The sequence below is a fragment of the Dermacentor variabilis genome, chromosome 2 (genome assembly GCF_050947875.1).
Source record: "Dermacentor variabilis isolate Ectoservices chromosome 2, ASM5094787v1, whole genome shotgun sequence".
NCBI lineage: Eukaryota > Metazoa > Arthropoda > Arachnida > Ixodida > Ixodidae > Dermacentor > Dermacentor variabilis.
This window is the reverse complement of record NC_134569.1, coordinates 84,836,372-84,859,897: the sequence shown is the minus strand read 5'-3', so window position 1 is coordinate 84,859,897 and position 23,526 is coordinate 84,836,372. Positions and strand designations below refer to the sequence as shown.

The 23,526-nt window shown below is 45.5% G+C and overlaps 1 protein-coding gene and 1 pseudogene across 2 annotated transcripts in view; both read right to left on the bottom strand.

Moving 5' to 3' along the window:
* LOC142572214 (E3 SUMO-protein ligase RanBP2-like) overlaps positions 1 to 23,526 on the bottom strand; it is a 163,568-nt gene that overhangs the window by 97,320 nt on the left and 42,722 nt on the right. For both annotated transcript variants that reach the window (XM_075681165.1, XM_075681166.1), the window contains 4 exons: positions 20,826 to 20,908; positions 14,348 to 14,477; positions 11,967 to 12,073; positions 11,616 to 11,869 (listed from right to left, as the gene is read on the bottom strand). In XM_075681165.1, coding sequence (XP_075537280.1) covers positions 11,616 to 11,869; positions 11,967 to 12,073; positions 14,348 to 14,477; positions 20,826 to 20,908 — 574 coding nt within the window. The remainder of the gene's footprint in view (positions 1 to 11,615; positions 11,870 to 11,966; positions 12,074 to 14,347; positions 14,478 to 20,825; positions 20,909 to 23,526) is intronic.
* On the bottom strand, positions 2,880 to 5,870 carry LOC142573334 (uncharacterized; annotated as a pseudogene).

Genomic DNA, 23,526 nt, shown 5'->3' with positions numbered 1-23,526 from the left:
TACGTAGGATGAGACGAGATGTTCCCAGGATTGTTATTTGTTACGCGTTTGCTTACTAAAAGGTTTCGCTGCACATTTTTCGTTGTGAAAGAAATATAAACAGAATTACCCTTCACTTTAAACACCGAAGTCGTCGCCTTTCCTTGAGATTTACGTGCATATTTTGTAAGAATGTGTGGTGCGACATGGTGAGACATTGAGTTCTCACCAGTCTTTTGAGAGAAAAAGGCAGTGAGCAGAACAACAGTGTCAGCTGGGACCATCTGCCATAACACTGGGATGGCACGGCCTTAAATTTGGTCGGGGGCCTCGACTCACCCGTCTATCGTTGCGTCGTAGAGCACAAGATAAGACGAATTTTTTTTCACATGGGAAAGCAGTCGCTGTGGACTCTGGACGCTCGGTCGACTGCATGCACAGGTTTGCAAGGGTGAAAGACGTCACTGTTTCCCAGAGGATTAGTCCAAAGACATTGCATGGCCATCAAAAGGGCGGCTTGGTTGCCTTCACATGTTTGCAGGGTGAAAGGTTTCCTCGTTTCCCTGAAGCCGCCCCAAAACGTGACCAGTCGTCCATGAGGTGGCCCTCACGAGTTGTTGGGCACAGTGCCGCTCAATTAACTGGCACCTTCGTTCCCTCCAGCTTTGGCACCTGTCTGCTGCTTGCTTAAGCAGCGAGGCACGTGGTGGTTTGGTGCACTACCTTACAGACATAACAGAGACTTGACTGCTTCAGAAACTTGAATTCCTTCCCTCAGCATGCGTTTACAACACCTACTATGTGCGTGCATTCCAAAAGTCGTGCAGCAGACGCAACCAAAGCAAGCCGACTAAATCTACCACTTGCATATCACTTGAGGGCCTATTTCCCATCATACCAGTTTAATAGGTTTTTTTATAACTAGGTTTAAAGACTGTTACATGACACTCGCTCAGTTTCTTCCTTCCCCTGTGCTCGTACATGTCAAAACACAGCGTGATCTTGACGCTCTCAGTTATTGTTACCTTGTGCTGCCTCGCGTCGGCGGGCCTGTCTACGCAGCTACGACGTGGCACATTCAACTCTCAGTGAAGCAAATTTATATCGTGCAAGAAAGTGCTTAATCTTTCCTTTTTGTGCTGATCTAACAGTTTTAAAGATATGACAATATGTTTATAGATATCAAAGTATTCTGAAACAATGTCAATAACAAATTACAAAGTGGCGTCTTCCAAGGCGTCTACGAGTGAGCCTAGCGAGCCCGCTGTCTTAGCGAATGCCGACCACCATTCCTCGTGAGATGCGGCCGGAGCGAGGCGCAGCAGGAGCATGGCGCATGGACGCGAGCTTCTGCACAACCACAAGTGTACGTGTGGTCTGGCCTTTTTCAAGATATGGGCAGCTGCATGGCATATGCAGCAGCCGCCGGTAGTGGCCGGCTGTCCCAGTTTGACCAAGGCTGGGCTTGAAGGTCAGATTTACAGAACCAGGTGTTTTCCGTGTTTGTACCTGTAGTAGGCGAGCTGTCACTCTAATAGTGTGCGCCCAGAAAACGGTCAACTATGTATTTTAGCCAACATTATCAAATTCTAAAGTTGCAATTTCACAAATGTGAATTTTTCTTTATTTCTACAAGATCTTACAATGCTGCAGCCATTCTAGAACACTAAATCACAGCTTTCATGCACTCTGACTCACCAGTATTCAGGCAAAAAAAAATGAAATGAAGAAACCTGAATTAGTAGCGCGATGCAATGCTGCTCCCGAAATTTGAATTGAAAAAAAAAAAAAGACTTAAAAATGAAAAAAAAGAAAAGAACTTGAAAAATATACGCTTCAGGCATCAAAACTAGAAAATAATGTTTGCAATAGCACAGAAAGCCCCTGGGGAGTAATCTGAAGCAGGCTTTTGTCTGTGCTTCTTTACAGCTGCCTCCGATGCTGCTGAGGATACATGCTTTCTGTACCAAGTCAACTGCAGAACACTTTCTTGACTGCTCTCTAGCTGCCTTTCCACATTTGCTGTAGCTGCAGCTCATGCAGTCCGAATGACTTATGTTTTCTAAAGTTGAAACACATAACAGCCTCTGCCCCAGCTGTCTCAAGAGCAAAAATTATGCGTTTCTTGTCCTTTCACAGTGCCTCACTGGCATTCAGTCTGCCCTCTGACACCTCTGTAGAAGCTTCTTGTCCAGCAGATTCTAATGAACTAAACATTGCACATTGCTTACAGCCTCTGGCAAGTTGTACTTGCTCTCTGGTGGAGGCTCATTCTTTACAATGGCTGCATTCTATTTACACCACGAAGCAGGGCCATGGGGACACAAAGGCTGTGGTTGAGTGTCTTGTCGGTAGCCATACCGTGATGGCACGTCACCAATATACTGCAGTGTGCACATAGTCCACATTTCCAGAATTGGGTTTGAGAGCCCAACTGTAGTAAGCTTGTCAGCTTGGTGATAAAGTCATTAGTCAGACAGCCTTTAGCACTTGTTGGCCCTTTTCACAGCGATCCTGTGGGCACTGCCAGTTTTGATCACGTGGTCCCGTGTCCATTCGTTGCCTCAGCTGGCTCCATTGCCTGTGTTTACAATTGATGTACATGACACTGTTGTGGCTTTGCAAACCTCTGTTTTGGTGGATATATACCATATATATACCGCGCGAAAAATGTTATTTTCATTTGATGCCGCGGCGACCTAGCATGACAACAGCCGCCTCAAACTTACTGAAGCAGCGTGCCAGCTTTTCAGCCAGGCCCCTCTTCTCGGCAAACACTCGTATGGCAGATTCCTCGTTGGCGTTAAGTATTCTCCGTTCACGCGAGCAGTAGTGCAGCAGAAGTCCCGGGGCGCCTTTCTCATTGCCGGGTGCCGGAGCTTGGAATACTTTTACAGGGTTCGTACACAATATTTGGCTGAAAATTCAAGGACATTTCAAGGATTTCAAGGATGCAAAAAGGCAGAATTCAAGGAGTGTTAGCGTAATTTTATTTCCTCACATGACTTAGGAAAGGAGCCCTATTTTCGCATTAATTTCTCTTTCAAGAGCTGTTATCTCCGCTTCTTTTTCTTTGGCTGTTCGACGGAAACTGTTGGCCTTGACAAGACATGTCAGGTCATTTTTTGCTTTGGCGTCTTCCGAAAAGCGATCCGCTGACTCCTGCAAGCACTTAAGAGTTTTTTGGAGCTTTGTCTTCTTCTCTTGCATGCTCTGCAGCTCTAGCTAGAGTTCTTTTCTCTTCAAGGTTACCTGCTGTGCTATAGCTTGCTTCTTCTGTTCGTCCATGTATAACGCATACCTATGCCTGGGTTGGCGCACTGATGACTTCAGTTCTTTCGACAGCGGAACGTTAAGCAGCCCACCATGGGTTTTCACGGCCTCGCAGATGACTCGTTGTGAGATATATGGGAGCTCTGCCATATTTTCGACCGCGATCTGCTTGTTTACACTGAAACCTCTTTCTACTGATGCCTGCCCATGGCTAAGCAAGAGAAGGACCTTCAGTACTTCCCATAACATCGAGAACGCCGGGTCATGCTTCAAAAGACGCACGAAGAGAACGTCAAGGCGTTCCTGGTCTCTTTCATAGTTTTGCAGTTCATGCCGTTTTTCTGTGCACACACAATATCGCTCTTGTGCTCAGAAAGAAGCTTGCTGTCAATTAAACAGTTAAGAACAACTTTCAGCTTCCCAAGGCACATTTCTGTCTTTGACATCTCTCTGGGGTCGAAACATGACAACCCTCGAACCAGAGGGTACCTAATAGGACTTCTCTCCATGATTTTCAGGATCATGTTCACAATGAACTTCCGACACTCACCCCTAAATTCAAAAACACACTTGGTACTCGCTTTTCCGCTCTTTAAGATCTTCTCAGCCACTCGTCCAACGTCCACCTTCTCAAGTGACGTGTAATTGGCAGTATCATGAACATCAATTCGCAGCAGTTTCGTGATGCTCGTGGCTTCTGTCAACACCGAGCGCTTCATGAACCTTGCAAGGAGGCTCCTCAAGACAGTTTCAAGCTCTTTTGCTAAAAAAATTGTCTTTGGAGAATCACTCTGAAAAACAGTCAAGAAAGGCTGCACAACCATTGCAACGTTCAGGGAAAAGTTCAGTTTCGCAAGTGCAAGCTGGTCCTTTAGAAAATCACTGACGTTCTCATACGCTCTACATTTCGGCAAGGGTAGCCTGTGATCGCTCACTGCTTCAGTGTAGTGCCTCAAATGCTCCCACATAGCCAGGGCTCTCTCCAGTACTGGCACATTCTCGACCCAACGGTGGGGTACGAAAGGAAGTGGAAACAGCTTGCTCCTTGTTTCTTCAACAAAATCTTCACGGCGGGCCGGTGCATCATGGAAGAGTGAGAATAAGCTCGACAGAAAGGTGTCAACTGGCCAGCTCGTCGCATGCATTCCTGCTGTGTAAGCATTATGCACTGTGTGCAAGCCACATGAGCCAATATCCAAGCACTGAACTTGAAAGTCATTCTTCATGTGCTGCTGCAACTTGTTGAAAAGACTCCAGTTGACATTCGGGCCGTCCATCGAGAGCTGCACAATCCTGCTCAGGGGAAAGGACGCGAGTGTTTCCGTCAACTTCTGCATAAGGTCGTCCGCTGTGCTGTGACCCATGAATGTCGAAGTCAGGTATCTGGTTGTCACCCCACAGTTGTTCCACAATCTGACGTGAACATCAAGTTGTTTTCTTTGCAGGTATTCATTCAAGGTTTCGTCAAAAAGCACAACAAATTTGACAGACTTCTCCATCATTTGTTGTACCTGCGAAGTGAAAAATGGGCGTAGACCGTGGCACGCGACGTACGCGCATTTTTTCTCAGAGCAAATGAAGCTTCTCGCGACCTCGCTATCCGGAAACATCTTTTGGAATAGCTGGGAAATGGTTCCACTGGAGCTGTAGGAGTAGTGTGACGACACAACTTTCATCGTCCACAAAATCTCGGCTTCGATCACGGAATCATGCTTTCTGCAGTCTTCGTCAAGTGTCGCAGCCCCAGAGGAAGTTGCCGTGGTTTCACGCTTACAAGGAGCCGCGGACGTCAGATTTCCCGCTTGCACGAAACTTGCGACGGATGAGCAGCCCTCACCTGCTGCAGTTTTGGATCGGTGCTTCGCGCCTTTCTGGTGGCTCTTCAAGGCAGATTCCCCCATCGTTGCAATGTCAACCGTCTTCTGACATATTGCGCACTTTGCTCGATAAGGATCGCTTGGTTCCGGTCTCACCCAGTGACGATAGTCCGTATGTTGCAGCCATGCAGGCTGAAACTTACACTTCCCGTCTGGCATCTTGTCAAACCAAACACACAACGCAAACGCGAACTTCACTGAGATGGCGCGCACGAGGCCGAGAGACGGTCCAACTATAGTGCCAAAGAGTACTCATTAGTGCACCGAGCGCGGGTGTCGCGGTAGCACCGAGAGTGATGCCTGCCGCCGCCGGCCGTCTGGTGCGCTGCACTACGAGACTGTGCCGGACCATGCTGAGGCATGGGCGGACTTCAGGCGAGACACGACGCGAGCCTCCCCATTTGCCCGGCGATCTGCCTCTGTTATGTTCTTGTCTCAATCCGCGATACATTCGGGGTCTGCGGACGCGCTGGGTAATGAGAGGAGCCGTTTCTTTCCACGTCTTTGTCAGGGAAATCGCAGTTTCGCTACCTGTTTAAAGTTTCTTTAGACAGACGAGCGCATACATAGACGCAAAACACCCACTCACAAGAAGAAAAGACTGCGACGAAAGCGGCAGCAAGGCGCGAACTGAACTACGCATTGCAATCAACGCATCGCAAACGAACGCGAGTCGAACTCCCCACGGTTTAGCATGGTGCCGACAGGCATCGCCGTCTGGTGGCCCGCGGCGGCAGGCATAACTGCCCGTGCCAACGTCGCGCGTTGCAGACGCTCGGTGGACGGTGCACTAGAGTTTATTCTAGGCACTATAACCGATCGCGCGATATGCCTCGCATTGGATTGGATTCGATTTCCGATGCATATTAGCTGCCAGACGACGTAGGGGCTGCGGGATTTAAAACCGAAACTTCTTGATGTTGCCCTTTAGTCAACACAGCTTGTTTTCATGGGCATTCGTAAGCGAAAGGGCCTTTAAAATCAGCGTGACTTGTAGAGGTACGTCGTTAATTTTCTCTATCGGAACAAATCCCACGGGATTTTCAAGGATTACAAGGAGCTCACGGGTATTCAAGTAGTTTCAAGGGCCCTTGAACTTATACTGTCAATATCAAGGATATTCAAGGGTTTCAAGGGGCTGTGCGAACCCTGCTTTTAGTTTGCAATAGTTACGTTATCGCGCCCCTGTTCTCGTCACGTCGATTGCATTCATGAGGCTGATGTAACGCGCAGCTTCTGCCACTGTCGGGCCTGAATCGCCCGTGCTGTCCCTTTCTGTGTCGTCCTCATCACTGTCGTTAGTTGACACTTCGGCAACAACAGAGGCAACGATGGCAAAAAGTCGAACCTCGTAGCCAACATCTCTTCGCGGTCGCAGCAGCACTGCCGAGCAACTTTGAATTCCAAATGCCACACACCGTAGTCAACAGCAGATCCCTGTCGCATGCCAGCACCGACTTTTTCGTGTCACACTCGATAGAACGGATGATGTCAAATTTTTCTTCTACGCTGAGCACCCGGCATCTTTTTTATCTGAGCTTCGGCATGATGAGAGTCCTTGCTAGCACGACGCCACAACGCTCTCTGGCATGGCGTCGAAACAATGTTGATGTTAATGTGGCTTCACGTGCAAACGCACAGGGCGCTTGGAGGCTGTTGTTTCGATCTCTTGAGGCTTGTTGTTCTGCCGGCCGCCAGATGAAGACGCACCACCGCGTTTGCGCGACGAAAAGCGGAAACGCTACATTTTAACCAATGCGGGCGCAATAAACTGGTACGGTTTATGCGGATACAAAACGCATTATGTTCAATGGCTGTTGAGTCGGGGATTTGACTTTACTACTTTTAAAACAGAACTACTGTTTAAGCGGGTACGGTTTAACGAGGTTTTACTGTATATGCGAAGAAGCGGCACTAGTCCCTTTCTCATCGTATAACAAGCAGTACTCACTCGCACAGACATTCCGGGGTTAAAGTCCTTTCTTAGGAGGTTAGCACTACAGTGCTGGTTTTTTTTTTTTTTCATCTTTGAAGGAAGCCATGCATCGTGAAGAGCTGGCAACTCTGGCAGTTATATAGCAGTGGTTCGTGAACTTGGAGACAGATTCATTTCCTTAATATGCCAGTCACAATTTTAGCAGCCCATTACTGCCAACGTCTTCCCTCCACCGCTCCATATCTTGCAGCATGAATGGAGCCCAGGGTGTTGGAAAAAAACCCAGTAGCACTTCCAAGAACTGATCACACAGAATGAGTGCAGAAGACAGTCGACTCTCATTACAACGGATCCTGATAATCCGCCAAAAATGTCCTTTTCACCCGGCGTTTGTAATATCCGAGACAGCTCACTTCCAAAGCTTTCCTCGCAATGTCTAACAATTTTATTGCAGAGAGTGAGTGACGAACGTCCAAAGTAAAAAAAAAAAGTGCAGTTTTTCCAGAAAGGCGAAACATTGATTGCAATAGCAAATTATGAAAGATAAGCGCGGCAGCAGCAGCGAGCGAATTGACCTTCAATTGACCTTCTCGCTTCAATGCAAACTAAACGTCGAAAGCACAGCGCATACAAAGCTACCTGTGCTGGGATCACTTTGTGCACATCACAGATTGTTTTGAAGATGAGACCCGCGTGGGCACGCGCTTTATTTACATCGCATATTTCTTTGAAGATACAGCACCCACGCAGGCGCACACTTTGTCCACATTGCAGATTGCTTTCAAGATACGGTGCCCGCGTGGCCGCACCATTAACAGCAGCCACCAAAGTAGAAACCCCACCCCGTTCCTTGCGCACGAAAGACTTGTGCACTTCTGCCCTGCTTTCTTCTCTCCCTTGCAAGATATTGAGCCGTGATCGTTGGCTCGCCCTCGAAAGTCTGTTGCCAGCCCATGTCGACATAGCAAAAGTCCTTTTTATGTGCTCGATTTAACACAAAAATTGCTGCTAATTTTGTCCGCTGTAGCGCAGTCAGTTAACAGTGAACTTCGTTGCATTAGCGGTATCAGACACTGTGCACACAATTGTGTACAGCAAGTTAGTGCATCGAGAGAAAAAGCACCGATGAAAGTTATGATATTTAAAATGTGCTGTACACATCTTGAAACACTTAGGATTGAAATTGTCCTGGAATTCTGAACAACTTTCAGAATGCCCTAGAAAAATTAATGGGAAGGGAGACTGTTGGGTGTTTCTACTGGATGTCAGTATGTTGTTGTAGCGGGTTTACTTTCGCTCTTTTTCACAATGTAGCACACCAGGCATAACTTCAAAAGTAGCTGGATAAATGTTTATCAAGCTTTTCAAGACACGAAATAGCTTATGTTCTGATATTTTATGTTCCTGTAGTGAGTTTTCACATGGAGTCCACATTTTGTAAACTTGGCAAAACTCACTAAACAACTGAAAATTCTTATCTTTTCTGCAGCGGTACACTTTCTATGACTCTGAAGATGTGAGAAATGTGGTGAAAGCAAGTTTTGAATCAACGGGATAAAGTGGCGACTGAAAGGGTTAATAAAATAGGTAGAACAAACTAAGGCTGTAATATGGTCCATTAATCCGAAAGTCGGTTTTACACAGGTTCGTTGTAACAAGTGTAGACTGTAATAACGCTTTTGTATTCGCATGCTTCACTGAAGCAACATGCAGCACACTATCGAAAGCACCATCTCGTTTCTCTACAGCAAGCTGCTATGCTAAAAGGGTCAATGCGCCCTCTGCTCACCCCTTTGTGCTTTTGTACAAGGTTCCACAATTCAGTCCCTTTTCCCAGTGTATGAAGCTATACACTTTTGTGTCACTGATGGCACTGTACGACTGGCTATCACCATCACAAAGCGTGGTGGGGTATCCGAGGCCGTGAAGTAAAAGGGAGTGCTGAAACAAAATCATTGCCGCCTCTAGTTCCCTCTGGCCAGCCTTGCACAGGGTGTTCTTTTGGCACGAATGTGGCGATTTCCAATCAGCATGTTCAGAGCTATCTCGTTTTGAGCCACATTTGCAGCCAAGGCACAAATTTGACAGAACCACATATCTAGCACATACCCAAGAAAAACCTCTGCCACACTGGCCACTCCTATATGGGAAGTTTGTCCCCTAGTGCGCCAACTTCTATCAAAAGACACTGCAGTGTTCCCTGGATTACCGAAATTGAAGTCTTTGTAAAGGTACTTGGCAACAGTGGCACATTTTGCCAAATGACTGGTCCAGTAGAAGCACTTGTTACTGCTGGATTCAGGGCCGTTTCACTCGTTCCAAACCATGCTACCCAATTCTTAGGGGCACAGGCTTGACTACCAGTGGCCCGTTGTATAGCCTCCAAGATTGGTGCACACACCCTTTCAATAGAGAGCGCGCGATATCCTCCAGTCTCGGAGGCCATGCCCACTCTTGGCTGACAAAATGCTCTAGGAGGCAGCAATTTTTCTTGTTTATTTCTTTTTTCGGTCAGCACTGTCATCATAAACACTTAATGCGGGATCCAATTTTATTCATTTTTTATTTTACAGTTTCAGTTCCTATTTGCACATGGTGTGTCCACAGAGCAGATATGTATCGGAGACAACATTGTGTGTGTTTCTGCATCTTCAGGTTTGTATGATCGGCAGCACCTCCTGTGCGTTCACGAGAGCCAAGTGGTGCGAAGAAACATACTCATTTCTTTGATCTCCGTGGCGATCTCCAGCAACGGAGATCACAGATCACTAACGCAGTGATCCTGTCAGATTGTATACGGAGACCACGTCACTCTTGCGCAAATACCGTATTTACACGATTGTAAGTCGACCCCTTTTTTTAAATTTGGAAGTCTGAAGTTGGGGGGTCGACTTACAATCGAAACCAAAACATGGCCCCGCATAAAAAAAAAAGCGATACCAACGGGAGCTACAACGTGGTTACAATTTTATGTTTGCTCTGTGGCCCTACCCGTATCTTTTCGCTATCCCGCGTGTTTGTTCGCTTTTCGGAAGGGTTTTTCAACATTTTTGAGAGTCTTACAGTGCATGCAACACTCATGGGGGGGGGGTGTCAATAGTTGATGGAAGCGCCGCTGTTCTCATTTGCGGCGGCACCCTCAGAACGGCGGCGCTTGCGAGGAGTACCGGTAGTTCATGGAAGAGCAGACACCGTTCGCGGGTTTCTCTTTCTCTATGGCACTGGTATTGGTTTGAAGCGTTCCACTTGACTGCCGGCTATGTGCTACTTCTATGCTTCCCCAATCGTCACGAGTGCTCCAGGCCCACTAATCATTCGGCACTCGTTCACAGCAGCGTTCAAGAGGGCTGCCATCCTTTACGCCGAAGAAACAAATCACTGCGCAGCGGGCTGCAATTTCGATGTTTCTAAATGGGTGGTGCGAGAGTGGCGACTGCAGCGAAGCGAAATTTTCACCCTGTGACGGCAAGTGACAAATTTCCCACGTGCCGAAGTCTGGACGCTTTTCGGAGCTGTAGGCTAAGCTTGCGGCGTACGTCGCTGAAATGCGTGATCGTCCCTGCCATTGAAGTGCGACGTGGTCATGAAACAAGCCCGGACCTTCGCCTTAATTTTAAGGTTCTGCTCCACCGTGAGTACAACGAGTGGCTGGCGGCAGAAGACTGCAAAATTACGCCAACCGGACCTGTCAAAAGAGCCTCCCTGACGGCTACGTGTGGTTGGGTGCATTTGGCGTGGGTTGCAGTTTTGCAAGATGTCCTGGTGCGGTCGTTTGCCAAATCTGAAATTTCGCTGGACCACTACGCACTGTGGGACCGCAGCAACGATGGCGATGGCAGCACTAGTGAAGACGAGTAGTCCAGTGACAATGTCAGCTACTAATAAATTTTCGTTATCGAATGCGCTCTCGGGTATGCTCTCATTTTTTTTTTTTTTTTTTTTTTTTCTGGTCAAGCGACATGGGGGGGTCGACTTACATTTGAGTCGACTTACAATCGTGTAAATCAGTACAAGTCAATCTGATCCCCTCCAAGCACAGTATTATGCAGAGCATTATTAGACATTTTTTTTAAGCTGCTCTAAATCTAATACACTTTATTTTTCTGGCTGAAAGAATTTTTCAGACTGTTCAATATTACGGACTATTTTCTGTCCCCGTGGGGTCCAAAAAACCGTTTGTCAACTGTAGAGAATGCACACCACGCGAGCGAAGCATTCCCGTGTTCACGTTTTTTTTTTCTGAACAATGAGCGACACAAACGGTGGAAATGCTTCGTCTGCTGTTGCTGCTAAACTAGCTGTCCGAGTTGTCTGGCACCGCAGCCGAGAGCATCATGTCATTCAGAATCAAATTCTTTGCCAAAACATATCGTAAATTCAAAACACCATAACAGATGCACTCAAGTTTAGCATTATGAAGCACCGTAATCATCAGTGAAACTATTACTTTCCAAGACCCATGTGCCCAGACTACATTGCGTTAACGCACATAATGCCACAGGAAAGCACAAGGCCGGCTACTGACTGTGGTCTCTTCATGGCACGCTCACCTGGCAGTGTTGGTGTGTAGACGGTAAGCAGCATTCCACCACTCGGCTTGTGGCCCTGTGCACAGCTGCACACCCACGTGAGGAGGGAGTGCCAAGGGCCCCTGCGAAGGACGCATGGATTTCCGGCCTAGTGACTGAGCCGCACAGTACCGTGCTGCCTCTAGGAATGCCAATGTATCCATCTGACTCAACGTCTCAGCTGCCCCGGAGTTAAATGCATGTGGCTCCCGCTGAAGCCTCTCGAACACTCGTACCTGGACAGGCAAAATGCATAACAGCAGAATGAAAGACAAGGACATGTTCCAAACCATCCCGATGCTTTTGCTAATTGGTTGGCAGTTGCCAGCTTACCTCAAAGAGGTACTCAGTGCCCTTGGATTTCTTGTCTTGTACTGAACTCCAGTGCAGAGCCAGCCACACAAGATTGTTGAGAGATGGAGGGTGCAGCCATTGTGCCTCTGCACAAGGATTTATATTATTTATTATTATTAATTCTTATGATTTATTTATAATTAACCAACAAAACATAAGACAAAAACAGGATTGCAAACACAGACTGCATATACTACAACCAGCTTGTATTTTATTTGCATCAACAATGACTCTGCAAGTCTAAAAAACTTGAAGACCAGCCCACCTTAGCCTTAAGAACAGAAACGGTGCATGCATACAAGATAGGGAGAAGAACACTAACTCGTTCGTGTGCATTGTTTCCGTTCAGATGAGCATGCCTATACAAGCAGAAAAACAAGCCTTGCCTAACTGCTTTGGGATTTCAAATTACTGTACACATGGTAAAGCATCACCACGTGACTGCACTTCAAGTTACGTGGTTTCACTGACAACTGTGTCTAGCTGCTACTCGTTAATTTAGAGCCTGATGAACAATCCATTTCCGATGCTAACGTATGTGCAATTAAGAGAGGCTCTATTTAAAGAGAGCAGCGCACACAGAGTACTTCACGTGAAGGAGTTGCATTGTCGACCTCCATTTTCAAGAATACTAGCTAGCTAACCCAACATAATGAAGCCTAACAAAGCCACAGACACCCTATGGCTCTGGTAGCCCCTATGGTAATAAATATCAACACTTTACCCATAATTGCCTTTTATCTTTACATCATCTGGAGCATGGCAAGTACAAACAGGCTTCTTAACTGCATTTTTCATTACGCGTGTTTAAGTAAGCGTATAATTTCCAAGAATGATTCAATTTTTCAAGAGCAAATAAATGAAGTACGAAATAGTCTTTGGTATCCTTTTAAATGGTGCTGAAGGCTCACTTTTTCGGTTAAAATGTGCATTATAAGTTACAAGCACAAAATCTTACAATTATTGAAAATTTCCAATGAACAGATATTGAAATGTTGCACTGTATATGTCATTCTCTTGAGGGGTGCCAGTCCCTCACACTTCCCGCTTCCTGGAAAAAGAATGGTAAAAAACTACCTTTTTCTTCAAACATTAAAAATACAATACGCAATACCTATTTTTAAGATTTTCTGCAACTCACCACACTGGGAGGCACAAAATTTTATTAACACAATAACATTAGGAACTGCGTGCACTTTGTAGGTCTGACGAAGAATGAGGGATGATCCCGAAGGCAGCGCAGTCTAACAAAGTGCTAGCTGTCACCAGAGAAAAATACAAGTCACCGGCATGTGACGCATGCCACCATTGGCATGAGTGATGCATGCGAGCGGCCGGGGACTGATGGTTAGAGCAGTGGGCTGTCTTGCTGGATAACAGACGTTCGATTCCACCATCGGTCTCTCATTTCCTTATAGCGTTATAGGCAGACTTCACTTACTTTAACCCGTCAGGGTTGCTTAGTGGCTATGGTGTTTGGCTGCTAAGCACGAGGTCACAGGATCGAAACTTGGCCACGGTGGCTGCATTCCGATGGGGGCAAAATGCGAAAACACCTGTGTACTTAGATTTAAGTGCACGTTAAAGAGCCCCAAGTGGTCCAAATTTTCGGAGGGCAAAATGCGAAAACACCTGTGTACTTAGATTTAAGTGCACGTTAAAGAGCCCCAAGTGGTCCAAATTTTCGGAGTCCCCCGCTACAGCGTGCCTCGTAACCAGATCGTGGTTTTGGCACATAAACCCCAGAGTTGTTGTCTTTTTCACCTACTTTTGAAGTATCACAGTCCCCTGACAAAAGATATGGGCAAGTCTCGAAGACAGTGCACCCAAACACAGCGTCTCAAAGTGCTAGCTGTCACAAAGAAAGAATGCGAAAATAGAAAATTTGAGTTATGCTGGGTGTGCACGAAAGCAAGACAGTGTACACGAAATTGCACGTTTGTAATAGACAGGAGGTATAGAAACGTCCCATTGGTAAACAAGAATGAGCAAGCTTTCCTGTGACACACACGCATGCAGCTGTCAAAACATCACAATCATCACATTCTGATTATGCTATTGCATACTTAAAAATTAAATTACGGGGTTTTATATGCCAAAACCACTTTCTGATTATGAGGTATGCCGCAGTGAGGGACTCCGGAAATTTCGAACACCTGGGGTTCTTTAACGTGCACCTAAATCTAAGTACACGGGCGTTTTCGCATTTCACCCCCATCAAAATGCGGCCGCCATGGCCAGGATTTGATCCAGCGACGTCATGCTCAGCAGCCCAACACCATAGCCACTGAGCAACCACGGTGGGTTATCGCATACTTAGAAAGTTAATTGTAATAAGTTATGGCCCAGCTTTTTCCTACCTTGATCATGCTCCTGAAGGGCTGCAAGGGTGGGAAACTCAAAGGCACACTTGACAAGAGTTGGGTCATGGAGAAACCATGATGTAGTGCCTTCTCCATCAAAAAGGCTCTTGTAAATTTTCTTTCGCACCTGAGGAAAGAAGCAAAGAATTTGTTTGTTTTATATTGACTTTCATATTGTATGCATTTACTATAAATGGAGCAACTTTATAGTTCATTGTAATATAGGCATCTTGTTTACTAATGCACACATACGCTTTCTACTCTTAAAATTCCTTATGGTGCCCATAACTTAAAGTGGCCCATAAGCCCATTTGGGATCACTTCTACTGTGGCCCCACTGCTTACTAAGTCTAACATAAAACTCAGCTTTGCAGCAAGTGTAATAATGAGTTATAAGAATTGTGATTGTAGTAGGCATTACTTACTGGCACTGTTGAAATGTTACACATGTTGAAGCATGTTGACAATATCCATGAAGTTAAATGAAACAACTGCGAGAGTTATTTCAGGTAGCTAGTTGTGTGGCAAGGCCTATGGGCACTAAGTGCTGGAATAACCCATAAAAGTTACTGCTTTAAAGCTAGGCTATGTATGAATCCTTGGGTGGGATCATAAAAGAGCTACATGTAAGTCACAAGGGCAATGTAAGCTATTGTGCTTACTGTGCTAACTACATGCACAGACATTTCACAAAGTGTGGCACCAAAATCCACAGTGCACTGTGGTCGTACGAGGTCACTAGATGCTGGCAGAATCATAGCCATCGTAGTATGAGCAAATTCCTGATTCAGTAGTATGAGCTGAGGTTCCCAAATTTTTAGGCTCTCTGGAACCATGCCCGCTTCCAAATAATTTCGCAGGGACTGTTCTCCATACAATTCCAACAGACACCTCTAGCAAAGAAATTAGTTCTGACATTCTTTGTGTGTTTGAAAAAGTGTGTCTGAAGAAGGCTGACAGCACGTAGTTCTGAAACAAACTAGTGAAACTAGCATCCTAATTCTAAACAAAATGCCGGTCAGCTCATGATAAAGGTGTCATTCAGTGCTGAATAGTTGCATTGACATCCAGATTCATTGTGTTCATGACAGAATTTGTTGGCATGTTCACCCTGTCACAAAGACTGAAGAGCACACAATCTGGTGAACATCTACTGTGTGCAGGAGCTTTGTAGTCCAACTTGAACCAGCTTTACTAGTGCGTAGCTCCTAGCAACTACCGTCAAACATGCTGATTACTTCTGGGCATATTTAGAAAAGGTTTAACATTAAAAGCTCATTAATTTGCTTATCCCTATTGTCGGGGTCACACCGATACTCTTGGGCCAAAGGGACAACACAGTAGTGCAAATAATCACAAGGGCATTTATTGCAATTTTCATAGACTAGTGCCTGCTAGCTTAATTGCTATCCACAGAAGGTACAGATGGGAGCCTTACAAATCTAGCAAGTCCGACTCACCACGACTGGATATAGAGTGAATATATTTGTCCCATGCTGGACACCAACACCTGGTTGTTCGCGTGTGTGGTCATACAAATGGTGGCACATTCGAATGATTGTGTTCGTCCATTCCGGGGTCTTGCTCCTAGGCCTCATGAGACTGTGTCGCAGAAGCATGCATCGGCGCAAGCGCAGAATGATCGCACCACTTTCTGACCCGATAGCCAAAGAGGAAAAGCCTTCTCCCTTTTAAGCCCAAGTAAGCCCACCTCTAGGCAGTGTTAGCAGTGCAAAACTCGCGCCACCTCTCGCACTACTGTGCAACTACACCGACCGCCGCCATAAGGCCACATCGCGAAACCGGATTACAAGAGATGGGGGCCATGCGGAGAAAACAAAATCAGAGGACGTGCGAGAGTCGTGCATCCGCACACTATAAGGCAAAATTTTCTTCAATCATGCTGTCTGGATCCGCCAAATGCCAGTTACATTGGACAAGCCCTAAAGTGCAAACTACAACAAATGTGACGGTGCGCACATAAGGAAAGAACACTGCTGGCATCAGACCAAAACAAAGAGGTGCAACAAAGCAACATAGAGTGGAACCCTGTTCATACGTTTTTCACCAGACCGAGGAAAAAAACGTAACAGCCGGGAAAACGCAACAGTGAGGAAAGCTCCGAAAATGAATGAAAAAAGTGCAGCTCCAACTATAGACAATTTATTTCCACAAAGTGCGTTTAGAACTTAAGAAAGCCTAGAATGGTTACTTGCCGTTTCTTTCACTTGCTAGAAATCACCACACGTTTCTCAATAGCCTGGAAGGCCGCATTGCTGTCAGCGTCGCTGTGAGGTGCGACGTACCTGCGGAGGAGGTCCAGAGCCGCGACGGCTTCTGCAAAGCTAGGATTTGGCAACTCCCCGACATCATGCGGCTCGTGCTCCTCGTCGTCACCGCGCCACGGCAATGCCAACGGACGAAGGAATATCCGCGGGAAATTTTGCCCTCTTTGGCGTAATCATGCTAACGTGCTAACAATTGTTTAGTATTGCTGCGGAGCGCGCGCGACGGAGCAGCCCAGTTGCGCGCAGCGCGGCGTGGTTTCGCGAGAAATGTAAACGAGAGAGGAGAGCTGGCCCAATAGGCGGAGCAACGCCATGAGCAACGCCAACTTCCAGCTTCCCTTTAGCTATACCTTCACAAAGAGTGACGACAGGGCCTCTCCTGAGTTTCCTTCCTCCATGAGTCGACCTTCCAACAAACCATGCGGTGACCATAATCACAGTGATAGTGAGAGCATTTTTCACGTATGGCCATCTATTGGCGGCCTCTCGAACTGGCGTGCGGCTTCTTACAGCCAGTTCCATAGCCAAGCCCGGCCAAGCTTGGTCAAAACTCGTCAAAAACCAAAATGGCGGTTGGAGCGCGTTGCCTACTTTAGCCCAGGCGGGTTCGGGTTGCGACGCATCATGCGGGAACGTTTTCACAGCTACTACGTAACAGAGGGGTTCCTTATACATTGGATCCTATGGAAGCTATGCCAAAACCGAATGAAGACGACGTAGCAGCCGGGAAAACGCAGCAGTGAGGAACATAACAGCGGGTTTCTACTGTAGTACCAACTACAACTTTCACTCTGAAAAAGAAAAAAAAAAGAAAACATGCAAACGTCTCACACATTTTTTCTCTTTACCTTCCCACCTTTCATGCCACGTGCATACAGGAATCATGCAAAATGGCAAGCCTGGCAAGCAATTGTTTTATTTTGTTCAGTGCCAGGTGTATGATTTGATAGAGACCACAAACACGGTTGGTGAATTACCTGAAAATTACTTTGATTGCAGTATTCGTGCTAATGCTTAGCTTGGTTGCTACACTGCAAATAGCATTCCTCAGCGGACGTAAGACCTTTTGTCTAATCAGCTGCTTAAAAAATTGCCTGCAATCTCGCCCACAAAATAAAATTGAAACACGCGCTCGCCTGTGTCACGCGCAAACCTCTGTATGCTGGACATGCTGCAGCGCCACTCCACAGTGAACAGCAGAGAAATTTTAAAGGCCGCAGATTTAATGTGGTTTTGCCAGAGAACTTGTAAGCCATAGATCATTTGCATTATTTCAGGCAGACTAGTTTCTGCAATTATGTCATGCAATAAACTAACGAAGTGATTGTAGTGGCACCATTTGTTAATGCGCTGCAACAGGCACTAAATTGTTTTTGTATATAAATCACAATAATTAGTAGGAATGTGCAAATGCTCAAATATCACTAAATCAAATAGCAAACATTCGAATAATTCAATTCGCAAATTGAATATTGACCATTTGATTGTTTTTTAATATTCGGCCCCATTCGGTGCAGATACCCGCGCTAGCCACATGTCGTGCGCGCAGCCAAGCAGTCTTGTGCTCAATACCGCGCCGGCGAGTGCCTCACTTCGTTGTCCTCAGTGCTCATGGAGTGACGAATGCACCCTGGCTGATGCGGTAGCTGACTGTCTGTGAGCATTTCTGGCCTACTGCATGCGCCCCCCGGCCCCTCCACCCAACGTCTGCCTGATACGGCATTTGCACACACAGCGGCCAAAACCCACAGAATGGCCGTGCGTCAGCCTGGGCCACCTTTGTCAGTAGTACAAGGTTCATCCAGGTGAACAGGGCCGATCGAAATAACACAATGCGGAACAGCAACAAAAGCAGCACATATTTTGGAAAGTGCCAAAATAGGCACTAGGATCGAGCCAATTAACCAATGGAAGGCAAGGGGATCGTACTGGATATGTGGTGATGAATAGCGCCAGTTCAACAGTCGTGAATCTAATCAACATATGAGACCTCAGGACCAATTACCTGATGAGCCACACGTATGAAGAAGAGGCAAGCATTTCGTAACGGTTTGCATCCCGTTACTACAGAAGTAGTGACAAACTTATGCCACGACCGCACTGCCTTGGCCATTAAGCCTAATCAGTGTTACTTCACCGAGTGTCCATAGTTTGGCACCAAATCAATGCAGTCCTGTTTGCAGCAGCTGCATGACAGTCGGAAAGCTGAGACACGACCTCGCCAACATAGCAAGTGTATGGAATGTCAATGAAGTTGCTCACGGCCACCATATTTATGACACACCATGTGGCAGCTGTTCTCAAGGCCGTTCAAAAACACACATTGGTCTTTCTTGTGGCTTTGGGCAACATGTCACAAGACTAGCTTTGGATTTACACAGGAGGCATGAAAGTGCCATGCGACCATAGGACATTTCCCACCTGGCTGCATACATTTGGGCAACTCTCGCATAAACATGCCACCATACTCCCAATGTAGGAATTTTTCACAGGTGTCAAATCAAGGCAAGCCTGACAAAAAAGCACCTCCAATACTGACACAAACCTCGCGCAGTCGACCAGCACCGCACTAACAATGGGTAAGCACAGAACGATGATCGAGCCTCATGATGTGCAGTCTGTGATTTCACTTGTAGAGCAGATTGGCCTTACAATAACCCACCTGCCGTACAGATGGGAAAGCTATACAGTACTTCAGAGGAAAAGTAATAAGCAATACTTTACGGTCAATAGAAGAGTATCCTAAAACATAGGACCACTTAAACTGAGGTATCCAGTAGAACATAAAAATTGGTATTCAGTCACGAATTCTTTAGCTTCAATGGGAAAAAAGCATTTGATTCTATTCAATAGACATTCTATAATTAAAGAATATATATAATATGCCAACCTTCTGATACCATAACTGATCTGTAATCAGTGCTGGCATACTAATTTATAGCTTCCTTTAATAAGAGTAGACTGTACTGAATATCTTCATTTCTATGCACCAAATGCTAGGAGACTTCCAAGCACGTGAAGCACGCACAGTCTTTTCTAGCACAGTATTTAGATTTCGTGTAAAATTTTCAGCTATTCAGTTTTATATACAGGCTTTTTTTCTTGATTCAGTTTAATCTTTAATTCGAAACTCACTATTCGGTATTTGCACATCCCCAGTAATTGGAGTTGATTACAGTCGACTTCCATGCATTTGATCCTGACAGGACCAACAAAACTAGTCGAGTTATTTGGCAGAAAAAATTCCCAAATACACCGTTTCACTTGACAGTATTTGCCTTTAAACTTCGCTTCACCACAATACAGCCATTTTGTGCAGTGAAGAATGATAAGCGAGAAAAGGTGCCACCATTACGGGACATTGTACGTGTTTCTTAATTTGCATGCATACATGTGCTCTCTTTAGTCACAGTATGAGCACCGAGATGCCCAAGTTTACTGACAGGCCTTCAGAGTTTTGTATAGATTTCCACTCTTTTGTTCGCTTTAAACGTCACCTTGATTTTACAAGTTTTTTCATCTCACTGCCTTTCTTTTCACTAGCTTTAGCAAAAGACATGGTTTTTCACTGTTTTGCATGGTGCATGCAAGTGCATATAATGAAGACATGCATACTAAGCCCTGTTAATGGTACCATATGCGAGACATGCAGGGTGGGCAAAACGAGGGCTCAAATTGCCACAGCAACATAGGAAACAGCTCTGAATGGCTGCCAATATGCTTATCAGGCATCTAGGTGCTCATACTGCTACCAGAGAGAGTGCATGTGCGTTTATATAATTAAGAAATGCGTACTACGTCCCATAACAGTGGGTCCTTTCTATTTATGATATGCTTCATTGTACAACATGGTTGTATAGTTGCAAAGCCGACTCGTCAAGTTTAAATTAACCGGCGAAGGCCAACTTCGAGATGAAAATAACAGAAGTTTAGGAACATAGAAATCTATGGGCACTAGCCGGGACCTTTGGCCAAATCGAACACAAAAATTGAATCAACTGGAGCAAAATTAACTGAAGTCTACTATACAGACACCTTTCTACAGTCTGAAAAAATCTGAACGAACAAACTTTCACTCTACTGCTCCAGCTTTTGATACTCATTATGATGAAGTGCACAAGCAGTAAATCACACAAATTTAATAAAAGAGACAGCCCACAGATAAGCATCAACAAAGAATGACCAACCTCGGGTGTGCATGCTTCTTGCTTGAGGTCAGACAGCCAACGAGACTTGCTTTCAACTTCACAGAGAACATGCACTATGTGACCTGTGCACAAGGAAGAAAGTTGTTTTCAGAAAATGTTTTAAATCTAAAAAGCTAACATTCTCTTGTTATTGTCTCAAGGGCAAGAAAAAGCAGCTACCTAAACAGCTAGCAGTGTCTGTCGCTAGTCGTCGGTTGTTATTAAAAATCACAGCGCAAACACAAGAGCTGGTGTGTCATAGGCTGCGGCAAAACTTTCAGAACCAGTGTTATGGCCAGGATATAAGTGCACTGAAGGTTTAATAAAATTTATTGCACTGACATTTGCTGTCGGTACTAGCAGAAGTTCTGCACCTCAATCAGGTCGTCACAATAAAATCACCCCATTATGCTAAGTGTATATTGTTGTTTTTGTTGAAATTAATAAATCAATTTGCAAACAATGACAGCAAAGTTTATCTGTTTGTTGCATATAAGTGTAGCCGACATCTAAAGTCAGCCTTGAAAGTGCACAGCTGACGTGAACATTTATGCCTCATCAGCTGCTCTAAAAAATATGCATAAATAGACCCACCATAACTGTCCATCAAATGTGATAGATCATGCAATGGCATGCAATGCAGAGATAACTGGCCAACTGTGGCAGCAGGCGAACACATTTATTGTATGCCATGCAACATTGATAAGGAAGCTGACCTCAAAGCCGACAAATGGACTCAATTACGAGCATTTGCGTTTTTACTCACCAAGGCACTGCAAGTCAGAACCCTAATAAAAACTATGAACAAATGCTGCTGGGCATTGCACTTACATTTGGGTGCACATCTTCATGTACTTTGATAAGGCTGTCACACATACAAACAAGAAATCTGACTATGCTAGCACACATGCAACATATAAAGCACAAGAAAAAGTTGGGTCAATAAAACAGCCAATGTTCTACTGTAGCCAATACCCAAAATGTTACATCACTTCCCACTTCATGGCACGACAACTAATAATAATAATAATATTTGGGGTTTTACGTGCCAAAACCACTTTCTGATTATGAGGCCCGCCGTAGTGGAGGACTCCGGAAATTTGACCACCTGGGGTTCTTTAACGTGCACCTAAATCTAAGCACACGGTGTTTTCGCATTTCGCCCCCATCGAAATGCGGCCGCCGTGGCCGATGGCACGACAACAACCATGAAATAAGAGTATGGAAATTTAGGCCAATTGTGAACTAACACAAAGAAAATTGCCACAAGACGTGTTTCGTAAACTTAAGAGAGCCATAAATGCTTGTGAAGTTTAAAATACAGTAGAATCTTGATGATATGAATCTCGGGACGGAACAAAATTCGTATCACCCGAAATTCATATGTAACGCAACACCATCGGGAAATTAAGGGGGGGGGCAATTTTTTTTTGTATGAATTCTAGAACCTTCCTTCATCTTATGGAAAAATATTTGCAAGAAATACCAGGCAGAATTTGAGAAAATTGCACTTTTTTGGTGTGTTGTCTTCAAAATTGGGAAGAAAATCCACATTCAGAATGTGCTATCACACCGCTCACAGCACGAGCGCTGCTTACTGTTGACGTAGTGCCGCCATCTTGGTAATGCAGCAAACATGAGAGGTCGGCGATAGTCACGATAGCCACGGCACTGCATTTCTCCATGCAGAAATAAAAGTAACAAAAGCAAGCACAAAAAGAGAAATCTAGCCTTCCAATTAGTTACAGCAGTCACGTGGCATGCAGGGAGCGCTAACATTGGCTAACGCGAATCTGAATCACTGGCACGCCTATTTCGCACACATTTTGGAAGCAGCGAGCTGTGCACTTCGCCTGTTGTAAGAATGACACTTCCAAGAGCTGCCTGGTTATCTCGAGTTTCTTTCGTTGCTGCATCCTAGCTGCTGCCTGATGGTGGTCTGGACATGATTTGAGTAATGACATGATTTGATTTGCAGCAGTGAAGCTACTACGTATTGTGCGATCTGACGGATGAAATGGTAGAAAAGTTTCGAATTGTCATGGACTGCCAAAGACGACAGGAGGCCTGGAGTAAAGGGATGAGGACACCCATGGAAGCGAATGCCGCCGATCTTGATGACACGACCAGACTTCGTAGCGTATGATTGCTGGCTCCTGATAAAGTTACAAGGCATCTGAGAACGGCCAACGAGCTGCAAGATACTGCACAAAAAGCCTTCCTCCCTCCCTCTCTCTCTCTTTATTGTTTTTTATTATGGGGAGGGAATGGGGGAGCCAAGGTAGAGCGACGTAGGACACCCTGTCAACAGGAATGCAACCAGTGCGTTGGCAAGGCCACTCTACGGGCCTGACAAAAGTCAGCTCCACCGGATCACTCATCGACTCCACCAAAGATCACATGTTGGCTTGATTCCACGGTATTGTGAAGCTTAATCCAAGAAATTACTTGCACTCATATGCGACATTAGGACACGTTCCACACTGCAATTTCATCTTCTACAAATACAGCTAAAAAATATCATAGCACTGAGGATGCTTCATGCATGACACGCACAAGATTTATTGGCCTCCATGCCATGAGTGCAAGCAGTGTTTCAAGGATAAAGCCACTTGCCAAGCCAATTATGACAGGGTGCTGACACTGCAGAACTAGTTTCTCACTAAATTCTAATGTATGCATCATTTTCAGTAAGCATTCC